This window comes from Notechis scutatus, chromosome 5 (genome assembly GCF_049901735.1).
Source record: "Notechis scutatus isolate UNSWTSFEM ecotype Mainland chromosome 5, rNotScu1.2, whole genome shotgun sequence".
Classification (NCBI taxonomy): domain Eukaryota; kingdom Metazoa; phylum Chordata; class Lepidosauria; order Squamata; family Elapidae; genus Notechis; species Notechis scutatus.
Window position 1 is genome coordinate 74,636,622 of NC_142013.1, and position 16,859 is coordinate 74,653,480.

A 16,859-nucleotide genomic window follows, 5' to 3' on the forward strand; every position below is an offset into this window, starting at 1 on the left:
ACAAAGCCGCAGGATGTATTTAATTGTGTTAGCAAAGACACTTTATGGAGGAGAAAACTGCAACTGACAAATCAATTTCTCTCATTTTAATTTGTATTTGCAGATGTATTTTGTTTTGTTTTTGGCTATGGATTTGAAAAAAATAAGAAAGATTACAGTGATGAAGATTAGAAACAGGATTGTTATTTCTACAGATTTTAAAAACATTCTGTTCTGATATAACACCTTAAGATATAATGTCAACACTTTAACTTATAATATGAACTGGTTAATTTTAACAGATAACAGATAATCAGAGTTGGAAGGGACCTTGTAGGTCATCTGCTCCAACCCCCTGCCCAAGCGGGAGACCCTACACCATTTCTGACAAATGGCAGTCCAATCTCTTCTTGAAAGTCTCAACTGATGGCGCTCCCACAACTTCGGAGGGCAAGCTGATCCATTGGTTGATTGTTCTCACTGTCAGAAAGTTTCTCCTTATTTCCAGGTTAAATCTCTCCTGTTCAGTTTCCATCCATTATTCTTTGTCTGGCCTACAGGCACTTTAGAAAATAGCTTGACCCTTTCCTATCTGTGGCAGCCCCTCAAATATTGGAAGACCGCTATCATGTCTCCCCTGGTCCTTCTCTTTACTACACTAGCCAAGCCCAGTTCCTGCAACCGTTCATGGTATGTTTTAGCCTCTAGACTCCCTAATCATCCCGGTTGCTCTTTGTCCTTTTTCTAGAGTCTCAACATCTTTTTTATAATGTGGTGAACAAAACTGGATGCAGTATTTTGACTTTGCACATCTGGCTGAACCAGTTACTGTGGCTTGTAAATTTGTAGTATTCTGCAAAACAAAAAAAATGATTTTTTTTTCAGGTACAACCATTAAGCAAACTACAGGTTCACTAAAACCAGTCACTTAGTGACTGTTCGAAGTTATGATGTACCCCCTTGGGATATTTATGGTGCAGATTTGAAGTTCTGACAGTGTGCTCTCCTCCTTCAGACATGAAATAGAACTTTGTACGGTCAGCAATAGGGTTTATGGCCGTTTACAGCATTCCTGCCATTGTGTGATGATGTTTTACAGTAGTTTCACAAAAAAATGGCACTTCCATTTTTTAGCAAAACGATGCCCACAGGGAAGCATTGATTTGCTTAATGTCTGCAGTGTTTGCTTAATAACTGCTGATTTGTTTAACGGCCATGGTGATTTGCTGAACAACTGCTGCAGAATGTGTAAATTCGTATCAGTCATAACTGACCGGTTTTATATCACAACTTACAAACCATGAAGGACAGATTCCAGTATATACTGACAATTGTTAACCATTCTCACCACAGTCCTGGTAAGTTCCAGGTCTACCTGTGGAGTAAACTAGGTAATTGTCTTATGCAACTATCATATATATGGAACTGTTAATGGTCACAGATATTTCTGAGTGAGAATTGTCTGCTAATAGGACTGATATGACTAATATGATTGAAATAGATGTAACAACAGAATGTGCTGCTCTTCCTTCACCACCACCTATTAAATATGGATGAAAAGCCTTTTTATATGTTTTATAACAATGTGTTAATTTATTAATATTAAATATTAAATGTATAAAGCCAGCCATCTTACGGAAAGTGACTCTGTGCAGTTGACAACAATTCTACTCTGTTTGATAATAATTTCCAACCTATTACTATTGCAGATCCTAGGTTTTGAGAACTGTTTGTGTATCCCAAGGTCTAATGTCCATTATATTAATCAGAATATGAATTTGATTGAGTAGAATAGGTTGAGTTATGAATAATTGTTCATCCTATCACAACTGCAGATAGTTTTATGACTGCTCTGTAAATGACAGTGTATCTGAAGAAAAATATTACAAAAAATAATTTTGAAAGAAGATACTATCAAAAGAAGGCAGGGGAGGGGATGAACCAACAGGTTGAATAGGTGATAGAAATGTACATGAACAACTGTAGCAAGCACTGCATAGTATTTTCACTTTGTTTATAGCTTACAATTTTATTTATTTTCTATTTCATTTAACTTAGTATATTGCCAGGTTTTAAACCAGCCTAGCTCAACTGCATCTGATCAGGATTTATGCACTGAGCTTATTGTTTACATTTAACTTGTAAATCAGATGACCATGCTTTTAGCTCTGGGTCATATTTCAACTAAAGCTGCTGCAACTACCTTGGTCACATCCTTTTAAGGGTTTGGGGAGTCACTGGGTTTGGTGGAAATCACTGTTGTTTAACTAACTTTAATTCCAGCACCATAGGGATTGCCCATATGCTACCTGCAGCTGTTAAAGCTAGTTTTGCATTTTAATGAGGATTTATCTTAATAAATTACAACTTGAAAGTCTGTGGTATTAAAATAAACATTGTCACCTGCAGTTTTCTTTGATTTAAAGCTGTATGATTCTTTTCATAAATTCCAGGATCTCTTTTGCTCATCCTAATCCTTTGTAGTTCAGAAACTGTACTCTAGCTGGACAAAAAAATAGGCATCATTAAATATTTCAATAAAATAATAATAGATCTTAGTTAAATGGAAATAAATTAGCAGCTTTTGATGTATTCTTATCATTTGAAATATTATGAGAAAACTACTAATTTTTTTTAAAAAAGAAATATTTCTGCCTGTATTTACAATCAGTCTAAGAACTGGTCAAGTAGGCATCAAAATCAGTGCTGGGATTCAAATTTTTTTTACTACTGGTTCTGTAGGCGTGGCTTGGTGGGTGTGGCAGGGGAAGGATACTGTAAAATCTCTAGTCAGATGTGATATTTGCCGGTTCTCTGAACTACTCAAAATTTCTGCTACCAGTTCTCCAGAACTGGTCAGAACCTGCTGAATACCACCTCTGATCAAAATATGCAAGTTAATAATTCTATAAATGGATAATTTACTGACAATATTTACACTTTATAATGAAAGTAAAAGTAATAAAAGCCTGTCCTTTTTTTTCAAGTTTCTGTAGCTTTTCTTTTTCTTTACCACAATTCTTAGCATGATTTCAGAAGTCTTTTTTTGCTTCCATGTTGATTTTCATTTACTTTAGTTTCAGTAATATGATAACTTCATTAAAATTATGATGCCTCCTGAGGGTAGGAACATAATGAATTTTACTTCATTTATCAATATTGGTAACACACGTGTTCTTAAATGTATTGTTCTAATTAGGAAGCCCGCCTATTAATATGTAGCATTTTAACAATTTGTAGTGTATAAAAAAGAGACCCTTCCCAAACTGCATTTCTATTATCTGTCCATCTATTCATCCATCTGTGTGAATGCATATGTTAAAAAGTCATTTAAATGTTTCACATAATTAGATTAATGTGTTGAGAGGAGCTGTGTTTACAATTGGTATTTGAATCTTTTTTCAGAAATGTACAACTATTACCTACCAACTTGCTGAAGATACTAGAAAACTCTACTTTGGAGCACTAACACCTGGTTATGATCTCATGACAAAACTTAGGTAGGATTGTAAATATTTATACTTCCAAATTTGGTTTTTTGTAAATTTTCCAATAAATGATACATAAGAAATACTGCATTTGTGATAATTACTGTGGTGAAATGCAGCATTCATGTTTTCCTAAATTATTTAGAAGCTGTTTAATTATTAAAGTGGACTAATATTTATTCTGTTTTTCCATAGGGGCTACATTGATTCAATCCTCCCCCCTAATGCCCACGAGATAGCAGAAAACCGCCTCTTTATATCAGTCACTAGTACTAAGAATGGAAAAAATTATTTGCTTTCACATTTTGCCTCCAGAGAAGATCTTGTTAAGGTAGGAAAGTTGCATATTACTCGTATAAGTGAAATCATCCAGTTGTCTCCAGGGTCTTAAGAGTTTAGGTTTTATTAGTTTTGGCCTGCAAGCTGTTCATGTTCCTCACTTGACACTTGCTTTAAAAATGAAGACTGTGGACATATTGATAGCCAGGAATTCATGACCTAATTGTCTTGGAAATCTTAACAACTGGCCTTTATGGGTAGTTCTTAACTTAGGAGTACAAATGTGACCAGAGATTTCATTGCTAAGTAAAGAAGTTGTTAAGTGAGTCTCACTCAGAGATGTTTTTCTTTTAAAGTCTCATGCTAAGATAATATAGGTGGCTTGGTTCAGGACTGACAGAATTAAGAAAGGATTTAAAAAGCATCTTACATTGTAGACAAATGGGAATACCTGGACTTTAACTCTAAAATGGATCTACTCTTGACTCTTCGCTCCCTCCTAGCCACTTTGGTAATTAAAATTATAAACTGTATGGTCTGAAAGATGAGTTAAAGTAAAGTTGTTATTATTCAGTATTTCTCTTCAGTTAAGGAAATAAGATAAGACTTATTCATATTTTTCCTATGTTTTCTAGGCTTTGTTAGCCAGCAGTTTTATTCCTCTTTATGCAGGAATAAATGCAGTGGATTATAAAGGACAGGTCTGTATAATTATTCTTATTCTGGATACTGTGTTTTTATGCATGCTGCAAAAAAAATCCTCATATCAAGTAGGCTGATCATCACTATCTGATTTTTTTTAAGAACTCATATTAACATGTCACCTTTGAAACATTATGGCCTTGAAAACCAATTATGTGGTGTTCTGCTTCAAGACTTGCTCTGGCAAAAGTATCACTCATCATGGCTTGTGAATTGGCATGGAATGTTCCTGATGTTAAAATAAATGAAATATTGTAGATTCTCATGCATTTGACACTTCTAGTTATAATTAAAGCAGCGAAGATATCACTACAATATGGATGGTTTTCTTTGTTCGTAACAATCTAGGAAGTAACTTCTGTTCTTGTAATGGGTATATGAGAATGACCTTGGGAGACAAGAGGAAGAGCTGCAGACTAGATAGCAGATAAGAGGCAGCTTAGCCCAAAGAAGAAATGGAAGCATGGCAAATGTCTCAGAAGGGACCCTCCCTAACTTCTTGAGTTATAAAGGCAAGGAGGAATAGATGTACTTTTAGACTTTTAACAATAAAGTTAGAGCTAGTACTTCTGGGTATGCTTCTTGTCTGGAGTATATCACAAGGCTGAGAGAACGAGGTAGATTTTTGATAAGAGAATGCTGCCATAGACACAACTTGTTATATTTTGAGCTACGGAGGTGTTAAAATTCCTTTTGTTGTGCAGTCATTAAAAGTCTAGTAATTGTATTATTTGTTGTGTTTAATTACAAATATTCCAACAGTTGTATGGCCATAAGTTTGTGTGTGTGTGTGTGTGTGTGTGTGTGTGTGTGTGTGTGTGCATTCTCATACTGCAAATAGCTGAGTTTCTCTTTATTTGAATGCTGTGCACTAAAGTATATTACTGGTCTCCAGATAGTAGTGGAATGTTTAAAGTGGTTTTAAAAATAAGCTTCATGTTGTGGGAGTTTATACTGATTTATAAGGGATAAGGAAGACAGACTTATTCATTTACCCCGATTATAAATTCAGTGATCAATGAAGCAATGCATAGCACTCTAAAACAAATACTTCCATGGTTACACAGGTTTAAATACTTAGTATATATCCTAAATATTTTTGTCATGCTCCATGATTTCTTTTAAATAGATTTTAACTATACATTATGCTACAGTATCTTCTTTGTAATAGTATGTATGTATGTATGTGTATATATATATATATATATGAAATGCTAGAGACAAGACCTGAGGATGAGTTAGCTTCTGAATTAAAATAAAATGTAATTGATGATTCTGTGGTGTAGGAGAAGAAAAAGAGTGAGGTTTTGTTTGTCTCTCTAATGTTTTGTTGGGAGGGTTTTATTACTGTTTTAATAACATCAACAACATTGATATACAGGTAGTCTTCGACTTACGACCACAATTGAGCACAAAATTGATGTTGCTAAGTGAGACAACTGTCAAGTTAATTTCCCCCCATTTTTATGACCTCTTATCACAGTTAAGTGAATCACTGCAGTTGTTAAGTTAGTAACATGTTAAGTGAATTCGCATTCCCCATTGACTTTGCTTGTCAGAAGGTCATGAAAGGGGATCACTGACCCAGGACACTGCAACCATCATAAATATGAGTCAGTTGCCAGTGCCTGAATTTTAATTATGTGACTATGGGGATGCTGCAATGGTTGTAATTGTGAAAAATGATCATGTCACTTTTTTCAGTGCTATCGTAACTTTGAATGGTCACTAAATGAACTGTTGTAAGTGGAGGACTACCTGTACCTGGTGACAGCAGAATAAAAGAGAAAGAACAAGATTAAAAAAAATCACAAAATATAAAGACCTTAATACAGAAGTAGAATAACTGTGGCAAAATATAGCACCAATAATAACAAGGACCTTGGATGTCACCAGTACCACTTGAATACCATCAGCACTGACATTCTGGAAGTTGAAGTGCACAAGTCTTAAAGTTGCCAAGGTTGGACACCCCTGATTTAGAGAATTATGTACCTGAAAAGATACATGCATAAATATGGTATCTTTCTGTTCCCTTTAAAAAAACAATTACAGTCATCTTGCCTATGGACGAAAAAATCCAAAATCGTTATCTGAACAAAATATTTGAAAGGATAAGCTAAAATATTTCAGCAAAGTGTGCAGGTTTAGAAGTTTTCATCAAGAAAGGACTAAAAGTAACAGGATAGAGAAGAAACAAGGAAAACTAGGTTAGATGTTGAAGCCATAAGGCTTTCTAGATGACATACAGATGATACAAGTTAGAGAATTAAAAATGCATAATACAGATCAATAGATGTGATTCTCTCCCTGAGAGAATCAAGGTTTTGACACAGGAAATTGTATCCAGATATGTAGACAGATAATAAAGCAGTTAATAATTGACAGAGCATAACTGTTTCCACTAGAAATGGATCGATGGTGGCTTAACCAATGGCCTCCCTATCTTGCCAAAAGGCCGGACTGTGACTGTTTCTCCTTTTTGTGGGCGACTAGACATTTGCCCAGAAAACAGAGGACGAGTGGATATTTATGCTAAAGTTGCAAAGCAAGACATCATGGTGAGTTATGCAAGGGAAATTATTTATTCCACAGTTTTAGAATTACTCTTTGTTCTTTAGGAAGATTTAACCTTGTCATGTCTTTATTTTTGGGCATATACAATAGAACTATTATACAGTACATTATGTCCAGCTCAGGGTGGAATTCAGTTTTTTTAACAACCAGTTCTGTGGCCGTTGCTTAGTTGGTGGGTGTGGCTTGGTGGTCATGTGACTGGGTGGGCATGGCTAACTCGACATCACTCATATCAAGGGGTGCTTCTCCTCGCCTGGCCTCTCATGACAGTGGGGATGCTGCAACGGTCATAAGTGTGAAAAATGGGAATAAGTCACTTTTTTCAGTGCCATTGTAACTTTGAATGGTCACTAAATGAACTGTTGTAAGTCAAGGATTACCTGTACAAAAATACAAAAAGCTTCTTAGCTTGCAAAAAGCTGCCCTAAATACCAATCATTAGATTAAACATATCTGCAAGCCGGAGTTACAAATCAGGCAGGGTGCCAGAGCACCTTGAGGAATGAAAATAGTTAAAATGCAGTGACAACTATCAAGCAGCCAACTCTTGCTCATAAAGTGAAACCCTTTAGCAGAGAGGTCATTTAAGCTCTCCAGAAAGAGCACACCCAGGAGAAGCAATCCTTAGATCCATTTGAACACTTAAAAATACCAACTGGTCTCACTTACCTCACAAGATATCCTAAGGAAACCATCCAGATTTAAGGAAAGGTCACATGCCCCCTAGAAAGGCAGTAAAAAAAAAATCAGTGCCAAGCTTGCATCCTGCCTCTTGGAAGTATACCCCAAAAGGACAGTGCCAGATAGTACTAAAGCAGTGAGGAAGACCCCTCCCCAGATAGAAAAAGAAACCATGAGGCAAGAAAAAATTCAAACACAATACAAATAATTAAATCGCAACAGTAGCTGTTGCTTGTTGAAGCTGAATAGGGAAAATTATCCCATCAATAAACACAAGATTAAACGTCCCCAATCACAGAATTAACTTTCACCAAAAAACAGTTTTAGACCAAAACTCAGAAAGGGTATGTAAACTCATGTTTGAATGTTAATCTTTCTAGCTAGCCAAGAAGCCTTGCTGAATGTCACTCATCTTGGTTCCCTGTCACTAAAAGCTTTGCTTCATTATTCAATTATTTCTTCAAAGTGCTGATTGTCCAGGGAAGTATTTCCTCAACAGCAGTGTAAAAATCTTAAAACAACCCTTCTCCTTTAAGAAAGTCAAGCCCCAAAAGCTCTGGAGACAGTAAGTCTAGGCTGTCTGGCAAGAATGTAATAAGGGTGGAAAAAAACAAAAGGAGATTGCTTCTAACTACAGTTCTCTGAACTGCTTAGAAAGTTAACACGGGGTTCTATAGAACCGGATAGAACCGGTAGAATCCCACCCCTGATCCAGCTTCCTATTATTTTAATGTGAAGCTAGGAAAATTCAGTTGGCCATTTTGCCCTCAGTTTCACTACTTTCATAATTAACAGGAAATATTTTAAAGTGTTTAAAAGTTTCAGAATTTCTTGAAGTTAATACCAAGATAATGCCATTGCCTCATTGTGTTTCTCTTTTTTCAAATAATGTTATTGAAGTTTATAATTGCAATAGTAAAAATCAATACAAAATAAAACTAAGAAAAATAGAATAAAAGGTATAAAGTGGAAAAAATAAAATATATAAAGAATAGAAAGAAAAAAGGGAGGAAAGGAAAATAAGAATATAGCAAAGAAAAAAGAAATATACAAATAAGTTATTTCCAAACTTAATCACAAGTATAAATAATTTTAGTAATTTTACTGCTTCTTAAATCATTATAGCAAATGATTTTTTTCTTCCCATATTTTATCTATTAAAAAATCCATAAAGCATGCCATTTCAGGTCTGGTGTCAGCAAAAGTCTATTAAGAGTTACCAGAATTAGACAAAACTCAGATATAAAGAGACTAAAGGTTAAGAAAGAAGAGTACAAGTTGCAAGCATTCGCTGATGACATGGTATTTTTTTATTGAAGAACCAATACAGAGAGGACAAGAAGTGATGAATGAACTAGAACAATTTGGAACAGTGGCAGGACTTAAAATCAATAGAAAGAAAATGAAATTAATGACTAAAAGTTTAACAGAAAAACAGAAATTAGAATTAGAAAAGGAGATGGGAATTCAAGTGGTAAAGAAAATTAAATATTTAGGAATATGGTTGATAGCACATTGTAAGACATTAAAGGAAAACAATTATGATAAATTAATGCAACAGGTAAAGAAAGATTTAGAAATACGGGGTAAGCTACAACTTTCTTTATTAGGTAGGATTGCTGCCATTAAAATGATTATTCTTCCAAAATTCCTCTGTATATTTCAGACGATACCAATCAAAATTCATAAAAAAATACTTTGTGGAACTCAATGGGATAACTTCAAAATTTATCTGGCAAGGTTAAAAAACGAGAATAAATTTAAAGGCAATGCAGGTTATGAAGAGCAGGGGAGGGATGGCACTTTCAAACTGGGAGCTGTACCACAGTGCAGCCTCCTTAGTATGGTTGAAAGAATGGGTGAACATAACTAATAAGAGAATATTAGCCCTAGAAGGTCATGACTTACAGAGGGGGTGGCATGCCTTTTTATGGGATGTAGGGAAAACCAGTCAGAAATACTTTCATAGACACCTAATTAGAGATGCCCTCCTGACCAATTGGAAGAAAGTAAGGAAAAAATATTATTTAAAGATCCCGATCTGGATTTCAACTATGGAGGCGATGATACACCCTAATAATTTGGATATTACCAAGATGATTAAATATAAGGATTTATTGGATTTGTAAGGAAATTTGAAATCATGGCAGGACCTCCAAGATCAGGGATTACAAATCGACCATTGGGCATATCTTCAAGTTCAAAACAGATATAGACAGGATAAGAAAGAATTTGGAATTTATAATAAACCTCAGCAGTTGGACAAAATTCTTTTAGGCCCAGACAAAAAAAAATGTAACAAAATTTTATAATTATCTATTACGGACAGAATTAGAGGGAGAAATAGTTAAAGGAACTATGATATTCTGGAGTGGGAATATAGGACATAGTATCACTTTAACAGAAAGGGAGAGAGTCTGGAATAGAAATAACAAAATCACAAAATCGGCATCGTACAAGAAAAATGCTTATAAAATGTTTTATAGGTGGCACCTCCCCACCCACTGAGACTAGCGAAGATGCACCCCAACATGAGTCCGAACTGCTGGAAATGCAAAAAAAGGAGGGAACATACTTCCACATGTTGTGGTCCTGTACAGAAGCACAAAGATACTGGCAGAGAATTAAAACATGGCTGGAGGAAATGACGACAGAACAGATTGAATTCAAACCAGAGTTCTTCCTATTAGGGATCTTTAATAAACAATTTCCAAAAAAAGTGAAGTATATAATATTACATGTATTGATGGCAGCTAGATTGGCTTTTGCACAATGTTGGAAACAACCTCATACTCCATCAGAGGAAATGATTATTCAAAAAATACTAAATTGTGCAGAAATGGATAAATTAACCCTAGTATTAAAAGATAAAGAACCATCAATGTATTATGAGAGCTGGAACTGCTGGTATGAATGGTTAGATAAGAGATGGGCTACATAACATTGTAAAAGAGGATAAGCTATAATTGTAGTGGTAATTATATATTCGCATTAAGGATTACTTGTAAATGTGGCATAAAATAAGGATAACCCACAAACTGTCGAAGATGAAATTGTTTTTAATCACTTTTTGATCTCTTTTTACTTTTACTTCTTTTTTCTTTTTCTCTCTTCTCTCTTTTACTTCTCCACTCTGTTTCGCTTCTTCTTTTCTACATTTGTGTATGTGTTGTTTGTTTATTTTAATTGTAAAATGAATAAAGTTTATTTTTAAAAAGAGTTACCAGAAATAACATATCTATTTTAACTTTCATTAAATAAAGCAACCTTATATTCCTTCCTTTTATTTCTCACAATCTTAAACTTTAGTCCATTCAAATAATGTCATAAAACTGGATTTCATTTCTTTGTCTCTTGTGAGATTCTTCAAAGCTTTGTCTCTTTTATAAGTCCAATATGGAAAAAAGGCCCAGGTTACTCTGTTGATTTATTGTTCGTATATCCCTTTTAATTTTTTACAATATCCAGCATAACATCTTTTTCCATGTCATTCTTATCACCTCTGCCATAACATGTTTTAGACATAATCTATCCATTAAAGCAAATATTGCTGTTGACATTATTAAAGTGTTGATTTCCATTTTTGAAAATCCCCCTTTAATATTTCTAGTGTTAGAATATTTGCCATTCTGTACTTGATAATAAAGTTTTACGTTTTTTTTTTCTTTAATTGAAATTTTTAGTTCCCTCTGGTGTTAATCTTTAAAATCTTATTGTATTGTTTTAATTGAAAACAAAAGCATTTCAGGAGAGATTTTTTATAATCAAATCCCAGGTCTTATTTCAAATTTGTCTGGACCCTTAGTCCCTTTGTAACTTTCTAAAATCAAATTTTTAATCTACCTTTTGCTATTTGTTTCAATTTAAATCTTTCTTTTGTAAAGGATTGATGTCAAACTAAGCAGGTGCTTTGAAAGTTAATATCCAAAGATTTATAACAGCTTAAAAGTACATAACAAGCCATTTCCAAAAGTAATTATAAAAGGAAGTATACAAACTTTATAAAGTTGCCTACCATGGTTTGAACCAGATTCTAATTTGCTTGTCTGCCACAGGTCTATATAGCTGCTAAAACCCACTGTCTTGCAATATCATTGTAAAGAACTGTTTGAAGCAGATAGATGTTTTCATCAAACTTAGTGATTAAATGGTAGTGATTTGGTTTTACCTAATTAAAAATAGCAGTGATGATTAAGAGACATTAGACCATGGGTGTCAAACTCACGGTGTCATATTGCTATTACGTGATATTTCGTGATGTTTTTTCCCTTAGTGGAACTGGGATGGGCATGGCCTGCGTGTGACTCAACTGGCCCATGGGCCCCCATTTTGACACCCTGCATTAGACAAACTATTACTGGCTACCCCTGTGGTGAGGGACATCAGGGCCAAGTCCATGAAATTTATCTTTATGCTTCAAAATCAAATCACCAAAATTTAGTAGTGAACTACTGGATAATTGTAGTGCAATTTTCCCTTGGCAGTACATCAAGTAAAAATAGGTGTGAAAACTATATGTGAAAATACCAATGAATGTTTTAAAACATTTCAAATGTTTAAAAAGGGGCAAAAGGTTTGATTAGCTTTTTAAAAATATTTTAGAACTATCTTTTTTCTGTTTCAGTTTTCTAGGATCGTGAAAATAATTAGATTAAAAAAACCACTTTGCTTCAGATTTTAATTTAATTAATGTTCTAATTAATGTAATTATATTTAAGTGCTGTATGTTGGATAAATTTCATGAAACCTTGCAATCTCTAGGTTCTCACAATAAACTAAGCCATGATTAAAACCATGGTTTATTAAATACACCCATTTGATTGACTTCAAATATTGCAAGTCAAAAGCCATGATTTATATACCATAGAGGCCATTAACAAAAGCAAGCACTTTATGTCTTAGCAAATGCAAGAATACAATCTATATGAAATAATGCATTATATCAAAATGTAATTAATTAAGCAGAAAATTTCCTGCTTTTTTCTTCTTGGATGCAGTTATCCATTGGCAACCTTATAAGACTTCATCAAGCTCTATTTCCACCAAGCCAGGAGAAAATGGAATCGCTATATCAAGATGGATATGATGATACCATCCAGTTTTTATTGAAGGAAAATTGGTTTGAGTAGATTATGCATGATGAAAATAAATAAATTGATGGCTTGTCAATGCAAATCTTTGAGCATGCCATACAAAGCCCAAAGGGCTGATGTCACCATTTATGTTTATCTAAAAAAAATGTCACTGGGATTTCATCTGTTGATGCCAGTCAGGTGTGTTATATGTCATTGTGCTGGTCTGAATTTGTAGAGGGTTACAAATGCAATGGAATTGTATTTGGTATAGAAGATAAGCTGCTTCTTAGAAAAGATTAAGAGAAATCAAAACTTTCATTGCTTTATTTTTGTTCTGATTTCCATTTTTCATGCAGATATGAAAATGTTAAAAATATGAGTTTTTGGCTCATTAAATGTATTCATATAAAGTCATAAATATGGGCAGTTTGCAGAAAATTGAGTACTTGTGTTATTTCATAAAATACTATTTATGTGTTCATTAATTAGTTTACTCATTTTTTTTTAATCCAGTGCATTCTCAAGCATGAACTGTAATTAAATGAAACCATGGGAAACAAAACAACTTAACAACTCATTTATCTACAGATATGTTTTACCACTAGTAGACTTAGTTTTTCAGATAGCCTACGTATATTTTAAAATGTTGACTTTCAGTGGGTTTATTTATCCTTTCTGTCATATAAAATTCATTGTAGAAAGAAAAGAAAAATGTCAATTAAACATATTGCATCTTTATTTATGCCTTACACACATAGTAAATAGATCAGAGCAATTGTTAAATATGAATAAAGCAAGTTGCATCATCCAGTTCTATTTAAAACATTGTCTCAAAGGAAGTAATTTGCTGATATAATGAATATTGCCAAATTGCATTTTCATCTAAAATGCTTTCTATGCTGTTGGAATCTGTTGGGTATGATTTTCTAGTGGCAAGTCTCCTGTCATCATAATCTAAGAGTAGTATTGATTTTACTTACAGTAAATATTGCAGTATCTATTTTAAATTAACTGTTTTAATAAATTCTTATTGCAAAAATTTTACAATGTTCTTTTTAATTCATTGTAGACCTGTCTTTTCTATGATTTGCATGAAGTTAATGAATATAGTTTGTGTATAAACCCAAAAGATGGTGTTGTAAAAGCCAAGATTTTACTCTTTATTTCCACTACAGTTGGTTCTCCACTTACGTCCATTCATGTAATGACTGTTCAAATTTACGATGCCATTGAAAAATGTGACTTACAACCAGTTTTCAGACTTATGAACATTTCAGTTTCTCTGTGGTCTCATTATCATAATTCAGCAGGTGTTTATGACAATTGCAATGACATAGGGTCACATAATCACAATATGTGACCTTTCCAGATGGTTTCCAACAGGCCAAGACAATGGGGAAAGCTGGATGGAGCTTGTTTGGAGGTTCTAGCAAGGGAGCTCAGTATTGTATACCCTTGAACGAAGATTGGTATACCCTTTCTGTCTGGGATGGTTGTTTTCTACCATTGAGTGTGCAGCTTTTGGAGGGATGCACATGGAACAGTGAGAGAGGGAGGGGTCACACCTAGCCAAGTAGATCAACCAAATCAACCTGGGTGATCAATGGGATGACAGATATCACCCTCACACACAACTGGATTTGTTTAATGACCCTATGATTCATCTAATAACTGCAGTGATTTGGTTAACAAAGAAGGTTGCAAAATTAGGTGTATCTCACATAATGACTGCCTCACTTAGTGACAAGTTACAGTACCAAATGTCATAAATTGAAGACTATATAGAAGTTATGCTTATGAATACCACTGTTGAAAAACAAGTTTTACCTTCATCAGCAGGTTCTCCATATACACGGGTTAACATTTCATATTGCAGCAATGAACAAAGGAATTGAACTGTGGGTGTAAAACATGTATAATGCACACTAATTTTATACTTACCCTTTTTATTGTAGAACATTTGCATTTTTTTATCCACTTGAAGTGAACTAAATGTAATCCTATAATCTTCTTTATGAGCTTTTTGAGCTTCTCTGTGTTTGTCAGTACTTTTCTATGCATTGAAAGAAAATAGAATGGTGTACTTAACAGATCAGTGCCCCCCATTTCTATCACCCAATACATGTAAAAACTCAACTATGGTATTTTATGTAGAATCATTTTGAGCAAAGCAAGTTTAGTACAATTCTCAAAAACATTTTAAGCTGTAATCATGATTAAAGGAGAAGTCATTGGCAAAATTTATTCAATGAAACTAGTGAGACGATACTGGGGCAACATCATCTTTGATTATACAGCCATTGTTTAAAGGATCAATGGCACCAGGTATGAGGGACAATATTATGGGGGGCGGAAATAATACCACTAAAATTTACCAATGATATGCCCCCTTTCACTAGATCACTTCTTCACAGTTTGTCTTCAATCTCCTCTTGCTAGACAGCAAATTGGGAACTACCATAAAGTGTTTCCCAGGTGGGCTCACCTTAGATATTCCAATTAAACAAATTCACTGCCTTGCCATACCATGGCCCTAAGCCCAGCCCAGAGCCTTATTTCACCTTAGAACCAGACCCTGATGAGACATAGGCATTTCACCTTTTTTATAAAACAGTGCACGCTTCTCTAATATTAAGGTTTAAAAACCAACAAAAGAGTTTCTAAGTTTGCTTGAGTTTTGGAAAGTGTTGAAAGTGACATTCCCTCTTCCTCATTTGTTTCCTTTTAAAGCAGCCATTAGTAGCAACTTCAAAGTATCAAGTATAAAGTAGTAATAAAAGCCAATTCAGACACTCAGAAAGATTCTTTTTTAAGCTGTTTGACCTCCAAATCTGTTCTAACAGTCACTAGGTAAAAAGTTACTGCAGGCATATATCCTTAGTGACCTATTACTGACAAGATGACAACTCAAGTTAGAAGCAAAGCTCTTAATATTATATCACCAGATCCAAGATAGTATATAGAAAATTCTTATAATTCACTGTTGCAAAGGACGGTCTCTACTTTCCAAGAATTGTTCATCATGCAATAATGTTTTTTTTAGACTTAGAGAACTTAGACTTAGAATAACTTTATTGTCATTTTGAATGTACATTAATCGGCATACATTAAAATGGAATTTTGTTGCATACAGCTCTCAAAGAGTCGCCACCTCCGATATACACTACATAAACATGACTAAATAAATAAATACATACATACTGCAGAATTATGTATATAACCACATATATGACATGGAAAAACAACAGTCTAGTTTGAATGCATACCTGCAGGGGTGGAATTCAAATTTCTTAACAACCGGTTCTATGGGCGTGGCCTAATTTGTGGGTGCGGCTTGGTCATGTGACTGGCTGGGTGTGGCTTGGTGGTCATGTGACTGGGTGGGTCAAAAGATAGAAACTCACTTTAACAATGCTCTTGGAGTGGGGTTGGACTAGATGACCTCTGAGGTCCCTTCCAGCTGTGCTGATTTCAAAGCATCCTCGGAAGCTGCATCTAGTGCCAGGGTTTGTGGTCCTAACTTCCTCTCCTTTTTCTTTCCCTCCCTCCGTCCCTCTATCCATCCGTCCACCCATATCTCATTTACTTTACTTTCTCTTCCCTCTTTCTCCCTTCCCTCTTTCTTCCCTCCCTTTCTTCCTTTCTCTCATCCCTCCCTCTTTCTTTTTCTTCTTCCTTTTAAGAGAAAAAGAAAGAAAGAAAAGAAAGAAAGAAAAAGAGAGCTACCATGCATCTCTATGCTATTCATTGTATATTTTCAGCTGGAACCTCTCTCTACTTAAACCAGGGGTCCCCAAACTTGGCAACTTTAAGACTTGTAGACTTCAACTCCCAGAATTCTCCAGCCAGCTGGCTGGAGAATTCTGGGAGTTGAAGTCCACAAGTCTTAAAGTTGCCAAATTTGAAGACCTCTGACTTAAACCTTAGTACAACACCCAGCATATTTAAAGCCATTAAACATCTTGGATAATGTTGAAACTTTTTGCATACTTGTACTTAAACAGAAAGATTTTTGTTTTAACACATTTCCAATGCTACTTTTTATGAAGTAAAAGTCAAGAAAAGGAGATTGGAAACA

At 34.5% G+C, this 16,859-nt stretch overlaps 1 protein-coding gene across 8 annotated transcripts in view; it reads left to right on the plus strand.

The window, feature by feature from the left end:
* PNPLA4 (patatin like domain 4, phospholipase and triacylglycerol lipase) overlaps positions 1-13,837 on the plus strand; it is a 37,480-nt gene extending 23,643 nt beyond the window's left edge. For 4 of the 8 annotated variants that reach the window (XM_087967055.1, XM_087967057.1, XM_087967058.1 and 1 more), the window contains 5 exons: positions 3,385-3,479; positions 3,663-3,798; positions 4,382-4,447; positions 6,857-7,009; positions 12,704-13,837. In XM_087967055.1, coding sequence (XP_087823181.1) covers positions 3,385-3,479; positions 3,663-3,798; positions 4,382-4,447; positions 6,857-7,009; positions 12,704-12,835 — 582 coding nt within the window. In that variant the 3' untranslated portion in view covers positions 12,836-13,837. The other 4 variants (XM_087967051.1, XM_087967053.1, XM_087967054.1 and 1 more) reach the window with 2 other exon arrangements.
* The last annotated feature ends 3,022 nt before the right edge of the window (positions 13,838-16,859 follow it).